At 42.5% G+C, this 19829-nt stretch overlaps 1 protein-coding gene across 1 annotated transcript; it reads right to left on the bottom strand.

Moving 5' to 3' along the window:
* Positions 1-2006: 2006 nt before the first annotated feature.
* LOC134220124 (uncharacterized) lies at positions 2007-3192 on the bottom strand. The gene is made up of 4 exons (XM_062699114.1): positions 3097-3192; positions 2954-3042; positions 2821-2902; positions 2007-2767 (listed from the first exon to the last, which is right to left on the bottom strand). Exons 1-4 carry the CDS (start codon positions 3188-3190, stop codon positions 2724-2726), a joined length of 309 nt encoding a protein of 102 aa, XP_062555098.1. The 5' UTR covers positions 3191-3192; the 3' UTR covers positions 2007-2723.
* Between the last annotated feature and the right edge of the window lie 16637 nt (positions 3193-19829).

Consider the following 19829-nt stretch of genomic DNA (forward strand, 5'->3'; position numbering starts at 1 on the left):
AGCCTCATGATATACGAATGCAAAAATGGTAACCTGGCTTAGAAACCTCGCAGTTAATAACTGTGGAAGTGCTTAATGAACACTAAGCTGCGAGGCAGCTCTGTCCCAGTGTGGGGATGTAATGCCAATAAGAAGAAGAAGAAGATCCTTCAAGAAATCCTCTAGAAATATCTTCTTGAATTTCTCCTGGAATTCGTCCAAGTATTTCCCCTGAAATTCTTACAGGTATTTTTTCGGGAGTTTCTTCAGGTACTTTTCCAGGAATTCCTTCAGGAATCTTCCCGGGTGATTTTCCGCGGGAGTATACTAGAATTCCTTCCGGACTTCACTCGGAATTTACTCGGATATCTGCCAAGAGTTCTTCCAGAAATTTCTTCGGAACAATCCGCAGGGATTTTCTTCAGCAATTAATCTGGGAATACTTTCAGGATTTCATCTGGGAATTTCTGAATTAATTCCTCCTGGTATTTTTCTGGGAATTTCTTCAGATATTTTTTCGGAAATTCCTTTAGGAACTTCTCTAAGAATTATTTCAGGACTTCCATGTGGGAATTCCTCCGGAAGTGCTTGTGGGAGTTCCTCCGGGAGTTCTTCCAGGAGTTTTTCCAAGAAATTCTCCGGTAATACCTCCGGGAACTTTACAGGGAATTCCTGGACGATATTTGGCAGGAATTTCACGGGAAATGGGATTTCGGAAGCTCCTTCAGAAATATTTATTCTCTTCCTCTAGGGTATTCCACCGGATATTCCTCTGAAGTTCCACCAGTAGTTCCTTCGGCTTTCTTCCAGGAATTCATTTAGCGTTTATTTAGGCATTTATCTACAAATTCCTCCAGAAGTTCCTCGGAGAATTTCTCTGGGAGTTCTTACGGGAATTCCTCCGGGAGGTTCTTTTAAGAATTCTTCCAGGAGTTCCTCCTGGAATTCTTACGGAAGTTCCTTTGGGAGTTCATCCTAGAATTCTTACGAGAGTTCCTCCAGGATTTCCTCCGGAAATTCTTCCTGTAGTTCTTCAATAAATTCCTCCAGAAGTTCCACCGGCAGTTCCTCCGAGAATTCCTCTGATAATTTCTCCGGAAATTCCTATAGAAAATCCCCCGGGAGTTCCTCCGGAAATTACTCTGGGAGTTCCTTTTCAGAGAAACACCCGGAGAAACTGCCGGTGAAACTCCCGGAGGGATTCTCGTAGAAACTGCTGGTGGATCTCCCGGAGGAATTCCCGAAGGAACTGCCGGAGGAGCTCCCGTAAGAACTCCCGGAGAAATTTCAGGAGGAACTCCTAGAAGAATTCCTAGAGGACCTCCCGGATGAGCTCCCAGAGAAACTATCGGAAGAACTTCGGGAGGAATTTCCAGCTTAAAAGCCTAAATGATTTCCTGAAAAAAAGCCTGAATAATTTCCTGGAATAGCTTCTGGTGGAACTCCCGGAGGAATTTCCGGAGAAACTCCCGGATGAATTGCTGGTGGAGTTCTCGGAGGAACTCTCGAAGGAATTTTCTGGAAGAATTTCTGAAGAAACTCCCGGGAGAATTTTCAAAGGAACCCCGGGGAAACTACCAGAAGCATTCTCGGAAACAAGAGAATTCATCTTATAGACAAATCTCGTCTAGCTGAAACCTTCGTTGGGTTTTGTAGCTGGACCATCATCATCATCAGAGTACCTCCCGGAGAATTCTCTGAGGAGCTCGCAGAGAAATTCTCAGAGGAGCTTCTGGTGGAAAATCTAAATAAATTCCTGAAGAAGCCTAAATAAATTTCAATTCTGCCGAAATTCCCGGAAGAATTTTCAGAGGAACTGCCGATAGAACTACCGGAATTTTTTCTCGAAGGAAATCCTAGAGAAATTGGAAATCCTGGAAAAATTCCAGGATGAATTTTCGGAGAAACTCCTGGAGGATCTCCCAGTGGAAATCTTGAAGTTTCCACCGGAATTCTTTCAGGATTTATTGCCAGTACAAAGTGACGGTACGGCACGGTAACGGTTAACAACCCAAACACCCAAAGGATCTCTACTCGCTAATTCCAATAATCTAACAACTATCAATTTCAATCATTTTCTATATTTTCATGCGCTTAATTCGAGGCCTACCTTTCATTCATCATCATGCTCATTCCATTCCTAAACGAGGCTGCCGTTGTGGTACCATCAAAACGATCCGCAAAATTGCATTCGTCGGTTTGTTTTGATGATCGTTCTTCTCCGGTTGCACTTTAATCGTTCTCCTCACACGCACACTCGTTGTCGATGATTGTAAACACCGACGCGAATCACTGACGACGATGATGTTCTCTTGATCGTTCTTCTCTGCATGCACTTCAATACTTCTCCTCGCTGCCGGTGCAGCACACACGCACACTCGTTACCGATGATGGTAACCACCGATGCGAATCACTGATGATGATGATATTTTGTTGGTCGTTCTTCTATGCATTCACCTCAATTCTTCCCCTCGTTGCCGATGCAGTTCACACGCACACTATTTGTTGATGATGGTGTACACCGATGCGACTCACTGACGATGATGATTCTCACTGGTCTCTTCTCATTCGGCGATGCACGCACACACAATCCTTGATGAAGGGTTGCGGCTCGTCTTCACTGACTAGCCCTGCTTAACGTAACCTTTGTGGGTGTGAGATGCACAATACGCCGACCTACTGCCTACTGCCTCAGCCAGACGTACTGTTGCTTTAACACTGCCGATGATGTGACAAGGTTTTGACTACCGTGGGGAAGCGCTAGATTGAGCGATCTCAATAAAAGGCCCTGTAGGGTGAATGGAATTAGGTGGCTTCCAATCATAAAATGTACTTTGTTACCTCCTCGGAGAGCCTTTCGTGATCTTCGCGGATCGCTTAGTCGCTTGTGCGAGGACTCGGATGTTACCGTCGTTGCTGCTGCCTATGGGAAAATGAGTTACAACTAATCTCACGACATGAATGCATGCTTTACCTCCGTTGTAACCGCCTTTTCCCACGAACAATGGTGAACTCTGGGAGAGCAAATGGCGTTGCTGTTCCTGGCCTTACAGGTTGCCGGATCTGTGAATGTCGTGATTTTCTAGACTGTTTCTCCTTTATTTCGTTGAAATTTACCTTCTGGGTGTTCCACCGATAGTGTGCCGGCGTTGGGGCGTCTATTCGCCTGGCCACAGATTGTCCCGCTTGTCACCTTCGCTGGTTTTAACATTCGCTTTTCACACGACTGATGGCGACTACACAGGCGGACAGCAGCAAACGTCTGGTAAGGAATATTTGTCTCCCTGGTTCTGATTGTGCGATCGTGAGAGTTTGCTCGTTGAGAGGATTGGGGTTGCCTTGCGTGCGATTGATTTGCAGGGCTGTACATATTCTAAAGCAAATGTAGAGTGCGGCACAAAAATATCGTAATACAACTTCACGATACACGAATGAAATTTTCGAGAACTAGGTTCTCGAAAATTTCGTAAATACTGGTAGCTTGTCATTGATGTCTTATGAAGGCTTTCATTTATCCTAGATGGTGCTGTCTCGACAGAAATATCCAAATCTGGAGCACGAGGACAGTTTAGCGTTTGTAGGCGAGGAAGCGAATCTTAAAATTACTCGAAAATATTTGCTTGCTTACACTGCCATCAGTGACAAAGTTTGCAAGACATATAACGCCACCATAGTAACTACTATGGAGAAAATGTAGCTTATTTCTAATGTTTGCCACTAACTATAATAATCAGGTAGCTCTACGACGGCGGTTAATCTCGTAGCGCTTTTGCTGATAGCGCGTATTCTGATAGCGCTTTTACTGATAGCGCGTATTCTGATAGCGCGTATTCTGACAGCGCTTATTCTGATAGCGCGTATTCTGACAGCGCTTATTCTGATAGCGCGTATTCTGATAGCTCTCGTTTCGATAGCTCTCGTTCCGATAGCGCTGGTTCTGATCTAGTAAATTTTGATTGCGCAAAGTGCGATGTTGTACTGCACGAGAATTTCTTGCGGAAAATTGATAGTGTTTTATTGATAACGAACCGTCTGTTATGGTTCAGATCTTGGTAATGCGAGGAATATTAGTTTGTGAGTGAGTGAGGTTCTCTAATGTGACTTAGTGACAATTGATTCGGAAAGTGACGGTTTCCAATAATGTTCCTGATGAGGAATTTTCAGTGATTTTGGAAGCAGGAGGTTTCAGAGATGCTGCCAATCGTGCTAGCAATTCAGTAGTTTTTGGCAACTCAGGTTACTGCTCACTCTGCTTGTGGATCTGGTTGACATTCGGTACAGTTACGGGATGACGAGGTTTCGTTACATTTCTTGGGGCCTCAAGTCGATCCCGTAGATGTGTTTCATCGGCGTATCGCTCCTTGTTAGCAGTTGTCTGGTTGCTGCGTACATAGCTGTTGAATGGAATTTTCCTAGTCGGGTTTAATATCCTTGGCATGGTAGACGCCAGATTTGGATGTTTTGATGTCCTCTAACAAATAGTTATTGCTGCCTTGTTGTTGGCGGACGATGCATGGGTGGAATTTGGGTCCTAGCTTCTTGGTACGATGAACCGCCGCAGATGATTGCTCAAACGACCGGCGCCAAACAAGGTCCCCTATGGCAAAGTTTCTGTTCCTTGCTCGCAGATTATAGCGTTTCCTGCTGTCCTCATGTGCTGAATGTATGCGTTTTATCACGAACTCTTGGATATTACTGATGGTTTTCCAGCGGTTTTCCTGTGCTTGCGTTCCATCCTGACCCATGTTCATTTCGGCTGTCGTGTAAGCCTCCGTGAAGATTATGTGATCTCTGCCGAAGTTACAGAAGTATGGGCTGCATCCTAATGTGTCATGTCTTGTCGTATTGATTGCGCATACCACTTGTTGTAGGTGAAGATCCCAGTCTCTCTGATCTCCATCAATAAGTGATCTGATGCAAGTAATCAATGTGCGGTTGGTCCTTTCCGCCGCGTTGCACATCGGAGTGTAAAAGGCGGTTTTCATGTGTGTGACGTCATATCTTTTTAGTAGTGTTTGGAATACCAGTGAGAGGAACTGGGATCCTGAATCTGAAACAATTATCCTTGGGGTAGAGAAACGCAAGAATACATAGCTTTCCAAGAAGTGCACCATCTGCTGAGCGTTGGCACTTCGAAATGGCTCAGCGATTACAAACTTAGTTACCCAATCGACGATCACAAGTAAAACGGTATTTCCTCTCTTCGAACGAGTCATAGGGCCCACCCAGTCTATTGAGATGAGTTCCCACGGCAGTTTCGCTGGTTTGGAGTTTCCCATGGTTGGAATAAGCGTGGTGTTGGGTGCCTTGCTGGCCTTACACACATCGCAAGCCTTTACGTATCTTTTTATGTCGATGGCCATTTTTGGCCAATAATGTTCCCGTTGGATTTTCTGTAATGTGCGCTCGTTACCCAAGTGTGCTGCAGTAGGGATGTTATGGAACCGATGCATTACGTCCTTTATTTCCGAAGCACGCACAACTTTCTTCCATCGATGGATTTTTCCACCTGTGTCTTCCGTTGCCAGGCAGTTTTTGTACAGTTTGTTTCCCACAACTCTGAAGTCTGGGTAGTTTTCAGCATCCTCTGAAACGTTTTTGAGCAAGTTATCATACCAAAGATCGTCTGTAGTGGTTGTGTCCAACGATAGCTGACAAACTGTCTCAATTCTACTGAGACAATCTGGTACTACATTCGCACTACCTTTACGATATTTGATGTCGAATGAGAAGGCGTTTAATCTCAAAATCCATCTAGCGAGCAATGGTGTAGGGTTTTTCATGGTTTTGAGATATGTTAAGCTCGAATGGTCACAGTACACAGCGAAATGCGTGCCTTCAATGTATCCCCGAAATTTCTCTATTGCCCGTATGACGGCCAGGCACTCTCGTTGTGTGACGGAATACTTTCGCTCGGATGATGAAAGCTTTTGTGAGAAGTAACATATTACATGTTCCGCTCCCTCTGACTCTTGAGTTAGAACTGCCCCGATGGCCACGTCGCTGGCATCACAAGCTATAGCGAATGGTTTTGAGTAATCTGGAGTACGAAGAACCGGAGCCGAGACCAAGTTTCCTTTCAACGTCTGGAATGCTTTCTCACAGTCCTGGGACCATTTGAACTTCACTTTGGTCTTCGTTAGTTCTGTAAGTGGAGCAGCAGTTTTGGAAAAATCCTGAATGAAGCGCCTATACCAGCCGCACATTCCAATGAATCGCTGCACTTCTTCTTCGTCGTAGGGGTAGGGAATTTACTAATTGCTTCAACCTTGCTGTCATCTACATGCCAGCCTTTGTCATCCAATACGTAACCCAGATAGTCGAGGCTGCACCTACAGAAAACAGATTTTTCTTCATTGATTGTGAGTCCTGCATTCTTTAAACGATCGGCGATTATCTGCAGCAGTTGCAGATGTTCTTCGAAAGTCTCCGTGGCCAAGATCAAATCATCCAGGTAGACAAATACCTTTGGCTCTAAGTCAATGAAGATATGATTCATGACTCTTGATAGAGCTTGACTCGCCGTTGATAACCCAAACGGTACCACCTTAAATTGATAGTGTCCTCTCTGAGGAATGGTGAAAGCTGTTTTTTGCCTGGAGGTTTCTTCCAATGGAATCTGCCAGAATGCTGCCTCAAGATCGATCGAAGACAAGAACTTCGAGCCACTTAAATTGTTCATGATCGATGCAATTTGAGGTATTGGGTAGGCTTCTTGAACGATGATGGCGTTAAGCTTTCGTGCGTCCAGGCATAGTCTCATCGACCCGTCTCTCTTCTTTACTGCCACCGTAGCGTTATTCGTAGCGCTTCCTCAATAACATCCAATTTCAGCATACGGTCCACCTCTTTATTGAGGTCATCCAGGATAAATTTTGACATAGGATAATACTTTTGTTTGAACGGTGCCGCTTCTCCAGTGTCGATTTTGTGATAGTATATATCCGTTCTACCTAGTTGGCCTATGTTGGAAGAGGTCGGAAATTGTTTAATGGTAATCTGCAGGCTTTCTCTTTGCGAATCTGTCAAGGAGGCCAACCTGGTTGAGCTTGGTTCTTCAGTGATCGTTATTCCGCAAACTGTAGCTCTAACTCCGAAACGGTTCCAAAAATCCATACCTAAGATTATTGTAGTAGGCATGGACTCTATGAAAAGAATCGGAAGCGTATGGTTCTTTCCGTTGTAGGATATAGGAACATAGGCAAAGAAAGTTATGTTATGTGGCGAATTATCCGCTGTTCTAATTTCCCCTTTCACTGGATACTTTACAAGTCCTAGTTGATCTGCTATTCCAGTGTGATCACCTCCTATCAGACTGCATGTGGCTCCACTGTCCAAGAGTCCTCGGTAGTTTAGATCCAGGATCGAGATTTCCGCATATGGTCTATTGTCTGAGTTGGTTGGGTCTATGATGATAGTTTCGATTCTTTGAAACTCCGGAATACTGCTTATGGAAGGGATCTGACTTGAATGGGAGGAGTGCTCACCTTCTACTGAGGACCCTCCCGGTTTGCGTTTCCCGCACGCATCCTGGGATTGTTTGACGTCAGTTGCTTCCATCTTGATAGACAGCTCTCACAGCTTCGTGTTGTACATTCCTTCTTGCCACAGGTGTAGCAAAATAAAAAGGTTTTGGGATTGGTGCAGACAGGATAGGTGTGCCCCGGTTCCTCACACTGCCAACAAACTACCGGTGATTGTCGATTCTCTTGATTATTCACGGCTGTAACTGCAGGAGGTCTGCCAGATGAATGTCTTGCCCAATGTACTTGGGCCTGTACCGCATTTACTTCTTCTGCTTGTTCTTCATCTTCGTTGAGTGCAACTTCTAGGTGTTGCAATTCCCTTTGAACGCTGGTTGGAATGTAGTCTCCTGCTTGTATTGGATGATCCTCCGTAATCATATTGACCTGCTGTCTTCCTAGAGTTGTTCTAATATTGGGTTGATGCTGCATAAATGACGGATGCGAAGGACGTACTTGTTGTGGGTTTTCATTTCTATTCAGTGTGGGTCGCGCCAGAGTGCCGCCTCGGTTTCTCATGGAGTACGATCTTGATACTTCATAGTCTCTGCAAACAGTAACTAGCTCGTCCACCGTTCCAGCACGCGATGCCGTGGCAATCGAGATGAAATCCGCGTTGAGGTGTGACTTCATGATGAATAGCTTTTCCGAGTCCAACATTGGTGGTTCCACGATCTCGAAAACTGCAACTAAGTCACGGTAAAAGTTTGAAAATGGCTCGTTAGGGCCTTGGAATCGGAGATATAAGTCCTGTTTGATTATTTCTGAGTAATTGGGTGGAAGAAATTCTCGTTTTATCAGCATCTTGAATTCATTCCATGTCCGAAATGCTTGGTACGACCTGCTGTACCACTGTAGTGCTCGTCCCTTGAGAAGATGTTTTATGGACCGCACAAGAGTCCTTTCGTCTACTCCTTCGGTGTCTGCATATGTGTGAACCTGACCCAAAAATTCACCAAGCTGAATGATGTTTGCCGAGCCGGCATACTGGAATGGCCATTTGTGCACTGGCTGTGAGCAACGTTGAGAGTACTGATTCTGATCATGTACTGTGCCTTGAGCCCTGTTTTGAGTGTTTTGGTTGACGACAAAACGAAGCATCTCGTTGACCAGATTTGGTGGCATACCTTGATCCAGTGGTTCCTCTTGATGATCCAAACTCGGCATGGAGCTGACAGATGATGCCTGACTTCTATGTTGGTCCTCGAAGGGTGATGCTCCTCTATTTTCTACGGTCCTACGATGGATGGCTCCAGTGGATGTGTGCGTTGCTTGAGAGAGCTCCTGTATGTTCGATCTCGTCAGCATATGCACTATGTGATCCAGTTGCTCTTGTTGTTTGAGCAACTGTGTTTGTGTTTGTTCGATCTGTATCTGGCAATGTCGATAGTTTACATCTTCCGCAGAAGTCGCTGTCGCTGCGTCTTCCGTAGTTTCCAAATTTGGCAGGTTGTTTTTGATACGATATAGCTCCTTTTTATCAGTGGGAAGTATGTCCTCACTGTCCGTTGTCTCCAAAGGTGCTGGAGTATTTCTGCTAAGAATTTCTTCAGCTCTGGTTAGATATGTCTCGATCTTCGTAATTGATTTGTTGGCATTCACTGTGATCATTTTATCCGTGATCATACTTAATCTCCACCTGTAGTGCTGTAGTCTGGATCGGTTCATTTTAATGTCTTCCAAGGTCCCTTGTCGTAACGCCTGCTCCATAGATTTGAAGAGTGGTGTTAGTTTTGCTTGGCACTGATAAATGTTGTCTACATCACTGATGAAATGTGTCGCTGAAGTCGGTGCATCGTTGTTCTTGATTTCTTTCTCCACTAGTTTCCGCAGTTTAGTAGCCTTCACTTCTTTTGCTAATTTTGTCGGATCTTTCACACCTCTTAACGCCAACTCAAAGTCCAACTCTTCTTCTGCTAAGTATCCAACTTCCATGTTTTTCCTGTAGTCACTCACTGTCACTGCTCTACTCACTCACTAACGATAAATCGCGTATTGACTGCGAAATAAGGATGGGTTTTTTAGCTGGGCGCCAATCATTGCGAATTAATCTAGGAATTCCTCCGAAAATTCCATTGTTGATTTCATTTTCAGTATAATTTCTGTAGAAATTTCCGGTGGAATTCCTGGAGAAATTCTTTGAAATTTTCACAAGAAATTTCACGGAAAATTTTATGGAATTTACACAAGAAATTCGAAGATTTTTCGTGAAACTCTCGGGAATGTTTACTGGCAATTCTGCGGAATTTATACGGAATATTCTTATTCTTAAAAATTATGGGAAACAGCACGATATTATTTGAATTATTGCAGAGAATTCTGCAGAACTTATAAAGAAGTTCGTGAAGATTTTCTTGGAGTAAATAATGGTGGAATTTTCGGATTAATTCCCGGAAAAAATTATGGAGGAATTCCTGAAGACACTGCCGAATAAGTTGCTGGAGGCATTCCTAAAGAATCTCTGATAGAATTTCGTTGCCAGGAGCAATTGTCGTAGGAATTCCTGGAGAAAGCTTGCATATTGATTTTTCTGCCTATTTTATAATAAATATTATTTCAGAGAGGAAATGTTTAGAAATTCAGATGTATGGTTCTAGTTTTGCTTAACTTATGGAAGAATGTAGGATTTTTATAAAAATTGTTATAGCCGATTTTATATTCTTTCTGAATACTAAGTTCGTTAATATTTTCTCATTTTCTTTAAAAATATCTGATGAGCAATTAATCACGCATTTTTAAATCCATTATTGTTTTAATCATTATTGTTTCGATTTGGTTTGGATTTGGTTTCGTGTTTTAATATTCATGTGTTTTTATAAAACTACTATAAAACTACGATTTAGAAAAAAGTTGGCCCCCCCTTCTAAAAATCCTGGCTACGCCCATGCAACGGTATTTGAATTTAATTAAGCAATACTTGAACATTAGTTGAACATTGATCGAGTTGACATAATGAGCGTTTGGTCAATCTGATAAACATATTTGCCACAACTCGAATTCGATTCTCTTTGGTAAAACAAAAGTGATCCGTGTTGTGTACTCTGAGAACTCCCATGTCTGGATGTAGTCCAGCGAACGGCTTTCAGCATTCGCCCAGAGACAAAACGCTGATCATCACGCGAATTTCAAATTCTTCATGATTACTTTGCACAGGAAGGCGATCTTCGTACAATGCATGGGAAAATGAACGCACTCTCTTGAATTGAACCACATTCGTGTAATTCCAAATATAAACCCACCGACGGGAAAAAGGAATGTAAATGGCCTCGGCCATCGCAGGATCCAATTCAACCCCGCCAAGTACCATCAATATCCCACTCCAAACAATGACTCAACACTTGGCGAGCGAATCATAAATTTTGCACGCAACGCCACCCCCTGAGAATCGATAACCCGAACCTTTCACTTTTGCCAACCTGCGGAAGAAAAGAACAACAATGATTTATCTGCGTTATCAATTACCGAGTTCCTCCTTCTCTAATTCCCTGGCGCATGTGATCGGATTCGGCCGGCAGTATTCGATCCACTTGCCCGGGGAAAACAATAAAACTTCGAAATAATAACAGCACCGTTTAGCAACAATTCAAACCCGATTCGGACCGCATCGCGCACACTCTTCGATGGTTTCGAACTGATAACGGACGATGCCTTTTTTTGGGGGGGCTCACTGCAAGTCCCTCCGACTGAACTGCATTTTGATGACCACCGTGTCCGAGGTTTTCGTCCTTGCTGGTCAGACCACCGATCGATCTGCCATCAGTGAGGTCTCAGGCGAGATGATTACATATTTGTTGTGTACTTAAAAAACAATAAATTTTGCTTTAATACTATCGATGTCCCATCTCAGTTTTTTCGTCATGCACTATGGGAGATGTTCGAGCAATGTGGTTTGCAATGTGTGATATTCCATTTATGTTATGTTATTTTGTTGAATGAAATTGAATCTGTAACTACAACTTAGACAATACACCAGATAACAATTCATATTTGATGTAATTATGAATTTTTCCATGTTTGCATCTGTAGAAATAAACGATATGAGACTTTTCATCTCATAATTCAGGTTGCCTAAACTATTTGCTTTATTTTACGATTTTGAAAAAAAGCTTTCAACCATTTTTATTTTGGCAAAATAAAATTGAAAAATATAATGCATTTATCATTTTTGACGTTTTTCATTTCCATAGTGCATTGATCTGATGCGTTTACCAAAATAAAAATGATGATGATCGAGGTGCTTCAGCGTCGCAGCTTGAGATCAAAATAGGTGCAACTCAGTCGAGAAACGCAGTCCACGGAGTTGCATCAAAATTGCGAACTTCTGCGTATGTAATCAGCGTAATAATAGGTGTCTTCTCCTCCCGATGTGCAAGATAATGAAATCCATATCAGAGCATATCAGCGCCCGTATAATATATTATCTGGCCACCGCGCCGCACCACGCCGCCACCGTCAAACTAGCCGAAACGTGGCGGTTGTGATGTTATCGGGTGTGCGTGTCTCGATCAAAAATCAATTTCACCATCCGGCGGCCAAATTATAGGCCGTTATGAGGTATCACGTATGTGCGAACGTCACTGCTACAAACGCGGTATCGTGCCTCCGGGTAATGGGCCCAAATTGGACCCAAATTGTAATGGCCCCCGTCAATTTATCCGATGTGCAGGAATTTTCACAGCCGACCCGAAAGGATCTACAGTTTGGCCCACTTTCGATAGTGAGCGGCTCTAAATAAAGTCTTCTTCAAGTGGATGCTTCAGTCGTCAAGTAGAAAGTGAAAAACTAGCTCTCGCCGTTGTCACTTCATAGCTATTTATTTTATAATAAAATATAATAATTTATTCTGTCTAAACGTCTTCAGTAAATATATCATAAGGTCTTACATTATTTAGCGACATTGATATTGGAAATCAAATTCCATGCTCCACCCATTGATTTAACAACTGTTTTACAAAGTAAAGCGTAATAATTTAGCGAAGAAAACACCTTCACGATACGATCCAAAAAGTTACACCGTGCGTCCTGGAGTCGCTTTATTTGGTGAAACTTCCAACACATTAACCACGATTTTTTTTTTCACGAAGATCTGACGTAAAAATTTGGGGGTTTTCAATAAATCCTGCCAAAACTAGTATAGATATGATTTTTTTTCAGATGTTCTAGGCCATCCAAACTGTTCTGGAGTACACATCCTTGAATGTATCAGGAAATATGTCTTAGACATAAATTGATCGATTTTTGAATAAATGTAAGCTATTTCAGGGTCTTCAAAACGTCCTTGAGTTCAGAACATGTGATCTAGCAGATCAACCAAGTCTTGAGCGATGTATCTGTGCATCCCTAAACATCCCAGCAGTCCCTTCGAGCTGGTAGGATTTCACTCAAATATTTTGCAAGCTACATCCTCCATGAGTCGATGTTCTAGGCCTCGAATCGACTCATGGAAACATATGACGTCATACTAAAATATTTTCACGGTTACTCTGCTAGTCCTTTCAAACAATTTTCCAAGAACTTCTTTTTCTAAACTTCTGTTCCACATTTCGACATCGACATCTCCAGGTTGACTGTATTACAGAGCCTTTTTGGTTCTTCAAAACTTTGACTTAACCAATGATCCAGCTTATGAATTATATCCTAGGATGCTAAAATGGCTTCCATCATCACTTGTACTAACCATTGTAAGCGATTACGGTTGACTAAAATATCATGGACGTCGTATTGTTTGATGTAATCATCCAAGTCCGTGAATACAGTGGTTTTACGCCCCAGGAAAAAAGTCCGCAGCCACATTCGAATGGATATTACTCGACACAGACATCACAAACATCTGTGCATATAATAGACATCTTGATCTCAAATCAAGATCATTATGGAGACCCTTGGACATCTTATGTTCATGAAAATTAGGATCCTTTAATTTTTAAACTGACGATGTGGACAATGCAAAAGGTACGATGGATTCGGTAGATACTTTGAACTGAAATCGAGATCATTTTGGAGTACCATGACAGGTGTGGTGCGCATATGCCTGGTCCACTAGATTGATTGATTGATCCTTTTATTTATGTAAAAGTCTTTCGTATTCTATAATATTTTTTCATGTATTCATGCTCACTTGTCGATTTTTCGGATACCCAACTGTCATGATTGTCATTATCTTGGTTTTCACGCCTGACTTTCAAACAATATCGCGACAATATTCGCACTGGAATATAGAAATCCATTGGACCGGATCCAACCATTCTTTTGTCAGAAAAAGCTTCATTCTGTCAATTATTTGTCTTTGTTTTACTTCTGTTTTGCTCGAATCAATCTGAAAACCACATTTCATAACTATAGCGAAAAACGATGTAACAATATTTGCAGAATATCCGATTTCGCTCAATGAAGGTTAGCATTGCAGGAATACCAAAATGTACATTGCCTTACGCCAAATTTACAACTCGGCCAACCAGCCCCACGGGGAAGGGCCGTTTGGCCGAATATAGGACCGAATGCGATTTGGCCGTAGGCCACTAGGCTGAAAGTTGTTTGGCCGAATATACTATTTGGCCGAACAAACCATTAGGTCGAAAGGGTCATATAGCCGAATAGGCCATTTTGCCGAATAAGTCATTTGGCCGAATAAATCATTTGACTGAATAGGTCATTTGGCCGAATGGCCATTTGACCGTAAAATTTATTTGGCTGAAAAGGTAATTTTACCGAATTGCCATTTGGCTGAAAAGTCATTTGATCGAATAGGTCATTTGGCCGAATAGGTCACTTGGCGAATAGGTCGTTTGACCGAATAAGTAATTTGGATGGAAAGGTTATTTGGCCGAATAGCCATCTGGCCGAACAGTTCATTTGGCCGAACAGTTCATTTGGCCGAAAAGTTCGTTTGGCCGAATAGGTCGTTCAGCCGAATTTGCCATTTGACGTCCCACATCTCTCTTCTCACTGTGCAAAGTGAGAAATAAGAAGTTAGAAGCGATGAGTAACGAGAAAGGCGTCTTCCATCTCACTCTGCTCTTCTCACTTTACGCAATAAGGAGAAATAAGTAAAAAAATTAGGAGTGAAAAGTGAGATATCTCACTCCTCATCTAATACTTCTTACAGTTCAAAGTGAGTAGTGAGACGTCCAACTTCTTACTTCGCACTTCTCATTTTTCACAGTGTTGCCACGACTTTGACACCGGCAACACTGTCCACCGAGCCTTCACTGTAACGTATGGAAAGTTCCCTCTATCAACGCTAGGTACGCTAGCAGATGTAGCAATGCGTTGTTTACGATATGTATACAGGCCAAATGTTTACCTTTGAATTAGTTAGAAGAACGTTTGATGCTGATAAATGTGCTAGGCAAAATTTATCAATTTCCCTCTAAAATCTTATTTAAAGTAAGTTGAACTAAAGTAAAATGAATTATCTAAACTATTATAAACTATTTCTAAACTACAGCTAAATTAATTGGTATCAAGCTCCTACGAAGATTAAAATTAGTGGTTTACTCAGGGCGTGTTTGATGGTTGAGAAAATATATACAATGCCAGGTGGTAGGTTATGCTTGTGATACGAAAATATGCTACAGATACATTATATCACTATAATAATCCCAGCAGGTTGTTCACGGTAGATACAAAGCCTTTCTATACAGATTCTGTCATCAATAGGCACTATTAAATGTAAGTTCTGAATATGAATAGCCACGAAATGATATACACCTTCAATTGTTTTCAGCTTGAAGTATCGCTTGAATAAAGTTGCTATCAGGAAATAGTGTGGAAGGATTTGTTTATTAACACACAGTAAGAAGCTAGAGATGAGGAGTGAGAAGTGAGTAGTGAGACGTCTCACTTCTCACTTCTCACTTCTCATTTCTCACATCTCGAAACCTATCTGGCCGGAAACCATCCGGCCGAATAGGCAATGCCATTACCCCGAATGAGTCACTAGCCCGAATACCATTACGCCAAATAAGACACTACCCCGAATTAGCCAGTACCCCGAATAATTCCTTATTTCAAGTTTATACTTCATTTCGGTGAATAAAATGTTACTCAATAAAAGTTTGTTCAGAATTCATATGAATCAACAATAGTCTGCCCTTCGCCTGGAACTGTTTCAACGCAGTATAGAACTAAGTATCCAATTTTTTGCGAGCGGTAATGGCCACCAGCTTGCATGTGTTTCAGATTTGACGATTGAGGAGGTCAACTGCACCCAATGCGGTCAACTGCGGTCTACGTTAGCAAGGCTACAAACTTTTAATTTCTATTGTAGTTTAATGCTTCGGAGATGGCTTTTCAGTCTTGACAAAATCAAAACACTGTTATTTAATCTTGTCCAACGTTTCGGTCCGTTTGGGACCTTCCTCAGGGACTCAATTCTTACAGGTTTACTGAACCATTGATTGTCACGAGGTCAGGATTTTCCCACATAAACGAGAACGGTTCGAGCTCCGCGTTTATGGTAAAACCCTTTCCGCTTATCGTTCGTTGGAATTCAGTGCCTGGCACAAGATCGATCACCATTGCTATAGCAATGCGGAGCGGAGGCATACTGAGTAAGTAACAGAGTGAATGAATGATTAAGAGCGAGTGAGTGAGTAAAAAGAATGAGCTTGTAAGTTAAAGTGAGTGAGTAAGTGAGCATTCTTACATTATTGCATTAGTAAAAGTGAATGAGTGAGCGAGTAAGAGTAAGTAAGTGGTAAGAATGAGCGGGTAAGTAAGAGTTAGAGAGTGAACAAGAGTAAATGAGTGAGTAAGAGTGAGTGTATGAATAAAAAAGAGTGAGTAATTAAGAGCAGTACTACAATTTTTCAATTTCAATGAGAGATGTAGTACCGCTCGAAGAACAACATGGTATCGTCTCTTTCGCGGCGTCGGTCAACCGGGCGGGTTCCAAGCCCGAGGACGGAAAGGGGTCCTCGTCAAGGCTGGGGCAGGCGTAGGTACCGCGTCGGCAAATCCCTCTGTTGGTTGGCGAATAGACCCTATCGCAGAGAGGTCAATTTTCTTGATCAGTCGTGCAGAGGGAAGCAGGCGCGAAGTCGACCCTTCTCACCTTCCGAGGACATTGGGCGTGGTAAGGCCATCTGGAAAGCCGGTAATGCGCTGGCACGATACCATGGTGTTCTTCTAAAAAAGCGTGTCACGATGTTCGATGCTGCAAGGACACGCAGCTAACCTCGAGGGTGCGTTGTGCACTGGCCCCCCTTTGAAGCATTACTTTCTGGTTGTACCGAAGGGACTATGGGCTTGGCGGCAATGGAAACGGTTTAGCGGGTCGGGGATATAGTCCTGTCTCCCTCGTTTGCTGTTAGAGGTGGTCCCTAACCCCGCACTTCCTGGACAACCCAGGATTTCTGTTGAGCAGATTCCCCCTCAATTGCTTAGGAAGAAAAAAAATGAGAGATGTCACGCGATATTTACATATCTGCCCCTCTCATTATTAGAAACGCGAAGAATGAAAGGCATGCTGCAAAAAATTTAACAATTTTTATTCCGTGACAGGACATTAAAGTTTGCAAAATCTCCTTTATTATTGTTTTTATTATCCCTTTCAACTCGTTGGATTCAAGGAATATGATTATTTTTCGTCCAGTTATTGTTCTATGCATATATCTCATAAAATAATTTAGAAATGTTAATTTTAAAACAAAACAGAATATCCTTTCATGACTTTCATGCAAAATTGGTCAAAAAACCCAAGATTTTTTCATTTGGTCGACAGATATTGAAAAAAAAGCGCTTTGTTGAGAGATTGAGAGTAAGTGATTGAGGAAGGAGTAGTGAGGTAGAGGTATTGAGTGAGTATCCATTCAACACAAGATCGTATATGATGTCTCATACAACGCAAACGCATAAAGAAGTCATTATCTCCTCTATGTACCTTGTACAGGGAAAAGGATTTATTCAAAGAAGGCATCATCTCCTCTGTTCGCCTTATACCGGGCAAACGCATTCATTCGAAGAAAGCATTATCTCCTTTGCAAGCACGTCCTATTGAAAGAGACATTATCACTCCCTTACTATATTTCATAGAATAGTAGTTTACCTGGTAATAATGGGGTGGAATGACAATATAAGTTAATTAGATGAAAAGAGGAAAACTATTTTTTATTCTTTGCAAAGATTGTTGTTTTGGATTTATCGATATCTGGAGTGTGAAAAATGATACTGGAAAGCTACAGATTCGAAATGTTTTATGGGTACTCACCTTTCGGGGTACTGTCCCATTCGGGGTAGTAGCCTTCGGGGTACTGGCATTCGGGGCACTGGGGTGGAGCCGGCCGGATAGGTCATCTGGCCGAATAGAACATTTGGTCGAATAGGTGATTTATAAAGTGAGAATTGAGGTGTTAAAAGTAAGACGTCTCACTTCTCACACTAATTTCTTTACTAAAATAGTGTTCGAGTTTTGCACTGCAACTGAATCACTGCTGATTTTATTCTAAGTTGCTGTAACCATATCAGCCAAAATTGTGCAGCTAGTTAGGACATGCTGGCAAAGGTTCCTGCAATCACGTGGCAAACGAAGAGGCTGATGGAATCCTGAGAAGGAGCATTCCTTACTTCACCCAAAACGTTTCGGGACCGACGCAAACCCGACCAACACACTTGTCATAGACAAGATCTTGTAACTTACGTATGACCAAATCGAGCCGTATTTGAGTTGCAGCAAGCAAATCGGACTGTATTTTGTTGTTTCGATAATACCAAACATAAAAAGGGAAACTGAATGGTGGCGAAACCACTCCTGTTTCATTCGAAAGATCAAAGTCGACAGAACAGGCTGAACAATATTTCAAGAATATGACCTACAAGTGCTGTGCCCATGGTCATATGCAATTTTGTCGATTTTACATTTGTCGATACATCATCAACCAAATTGCTATTTACTTCAGCAGACCAGGTGAAATAAGAAAGCTCGTTTCAAAAAACAAGAAAAACAAACTACCAACGAGGAAGGGTCGTTTGGCCGAAAGTAATTTGGCTGAATGCCACTAGGCCGAACAAACCATTAGGCCTAAACCGATCTGGCCGAAAGCGTCCTTTGGCTGAAAGGGGCATTTTGCCGAAAGGGTCATTAGACCGAAAGGGTCATTTGGCCCTTTCGGTCAAATGACCTTTTCGGCCAGATTACCCTTTCAGCCAAATGATTTTCGGCTTAATGGTCTGTTCGGCCAAATGATCCATTCAGGCAAACAACTTTCGGCCTATTGGCATTCGGCCAGATGGCTTTCGGCCGAATGGGTTTCGGCCAAACGACCCTTCCGACGACGACGACATCGAGCAAAGTAACCGCAAAACCGTAACATTAGAAAACCTTTATTGCCGGTACGCCATGTGCTGTGTACAACAATTTTTGTTATTAGTTTGCACTCAGATACCAAGTAATGGATATGTTCCTACCATAGATTCCATGATAAAGTGTTTGTGCAATTTTTGGATTTTTTTAGAAAATCATTGAAATTTGCAAACTTATGCATGTAACAATCTTTATCGTACCATTTGTCCCATTCATACTTTAGTCGATTGTTATAAATATGCAATCATAGGCATTGCTGATGTGAAGCATTTATGCATGTGATAACACGCGCTACTTGCATAGCAAATCAATATCTCAACGAACATTTGAGGTGGATAAAATGCTTATATAACCAAAAATAGTCTTCTTCAGGTAAAACAGTAGCTTGTTCAGCTAAAATTGTTTGTTGGGATCGTCTTTTGTTATTACGGTTCAATATTTGCCCAAGTCCTGGTGTTAGGTGGGACACTAAACAGCCCTGACACGACGGCCCTCCGACGAGACAGGAGGTTTGCGCAGGCCCAATAAGCCGCCTAGAAAACCAATCATTACGAACAATATAAGAGATAATGCGACTCGATATAATCGGCAAAGACCTAGGCGACGAATACAGGATCACGATTGGAAGCTTGGAACATGGAATTGCAAGTCGCTAGGTTTCGCAGGTTGCGACAGGATGATCTACGATGAATTACATCCCCGCAACTTCGACGTCGTGGCGCTGCAGGAGATTTGCTGGACAGGACAGAAAGTGTGGAAAAGCGGGCATCGAGCGGCTACCTTCTACCAAAGCTGTGGCACCACCAACGAGCTGGGAACCGGCTTCATAGTGCTGGGTAAGATGCGCCAACGCGTGATTGGGTGGCAGCCAATCAACGCAAGGATGTGCAAGCTGAGGATTAAAGGCCGTTTCTTCAACTATAGCATCATCAACGTGCACTGCCCACACGAAGGGAGACCCGACGACGAGAAAGAAGCGTTCTACGCACAGCTGGAGCAGACATACGATGGATGCCCACTGCGGG

The sequence above is a fragment of the Armigeres subalbatus genome, chromosome 3 (genome assembly GCF_024139115.2).
Source record: "Armigeres subalbatus isolate Guangzhou_Male chromosome 3, GZ_Asu_2, whole genome shotgun sequence".
NCBI classification, from domain to species: Eukaryota; Metazoa; Arthropoda; class Insecta; order Diptera; family Culicidae; genus Armigeres; species Armigeres subalbatus.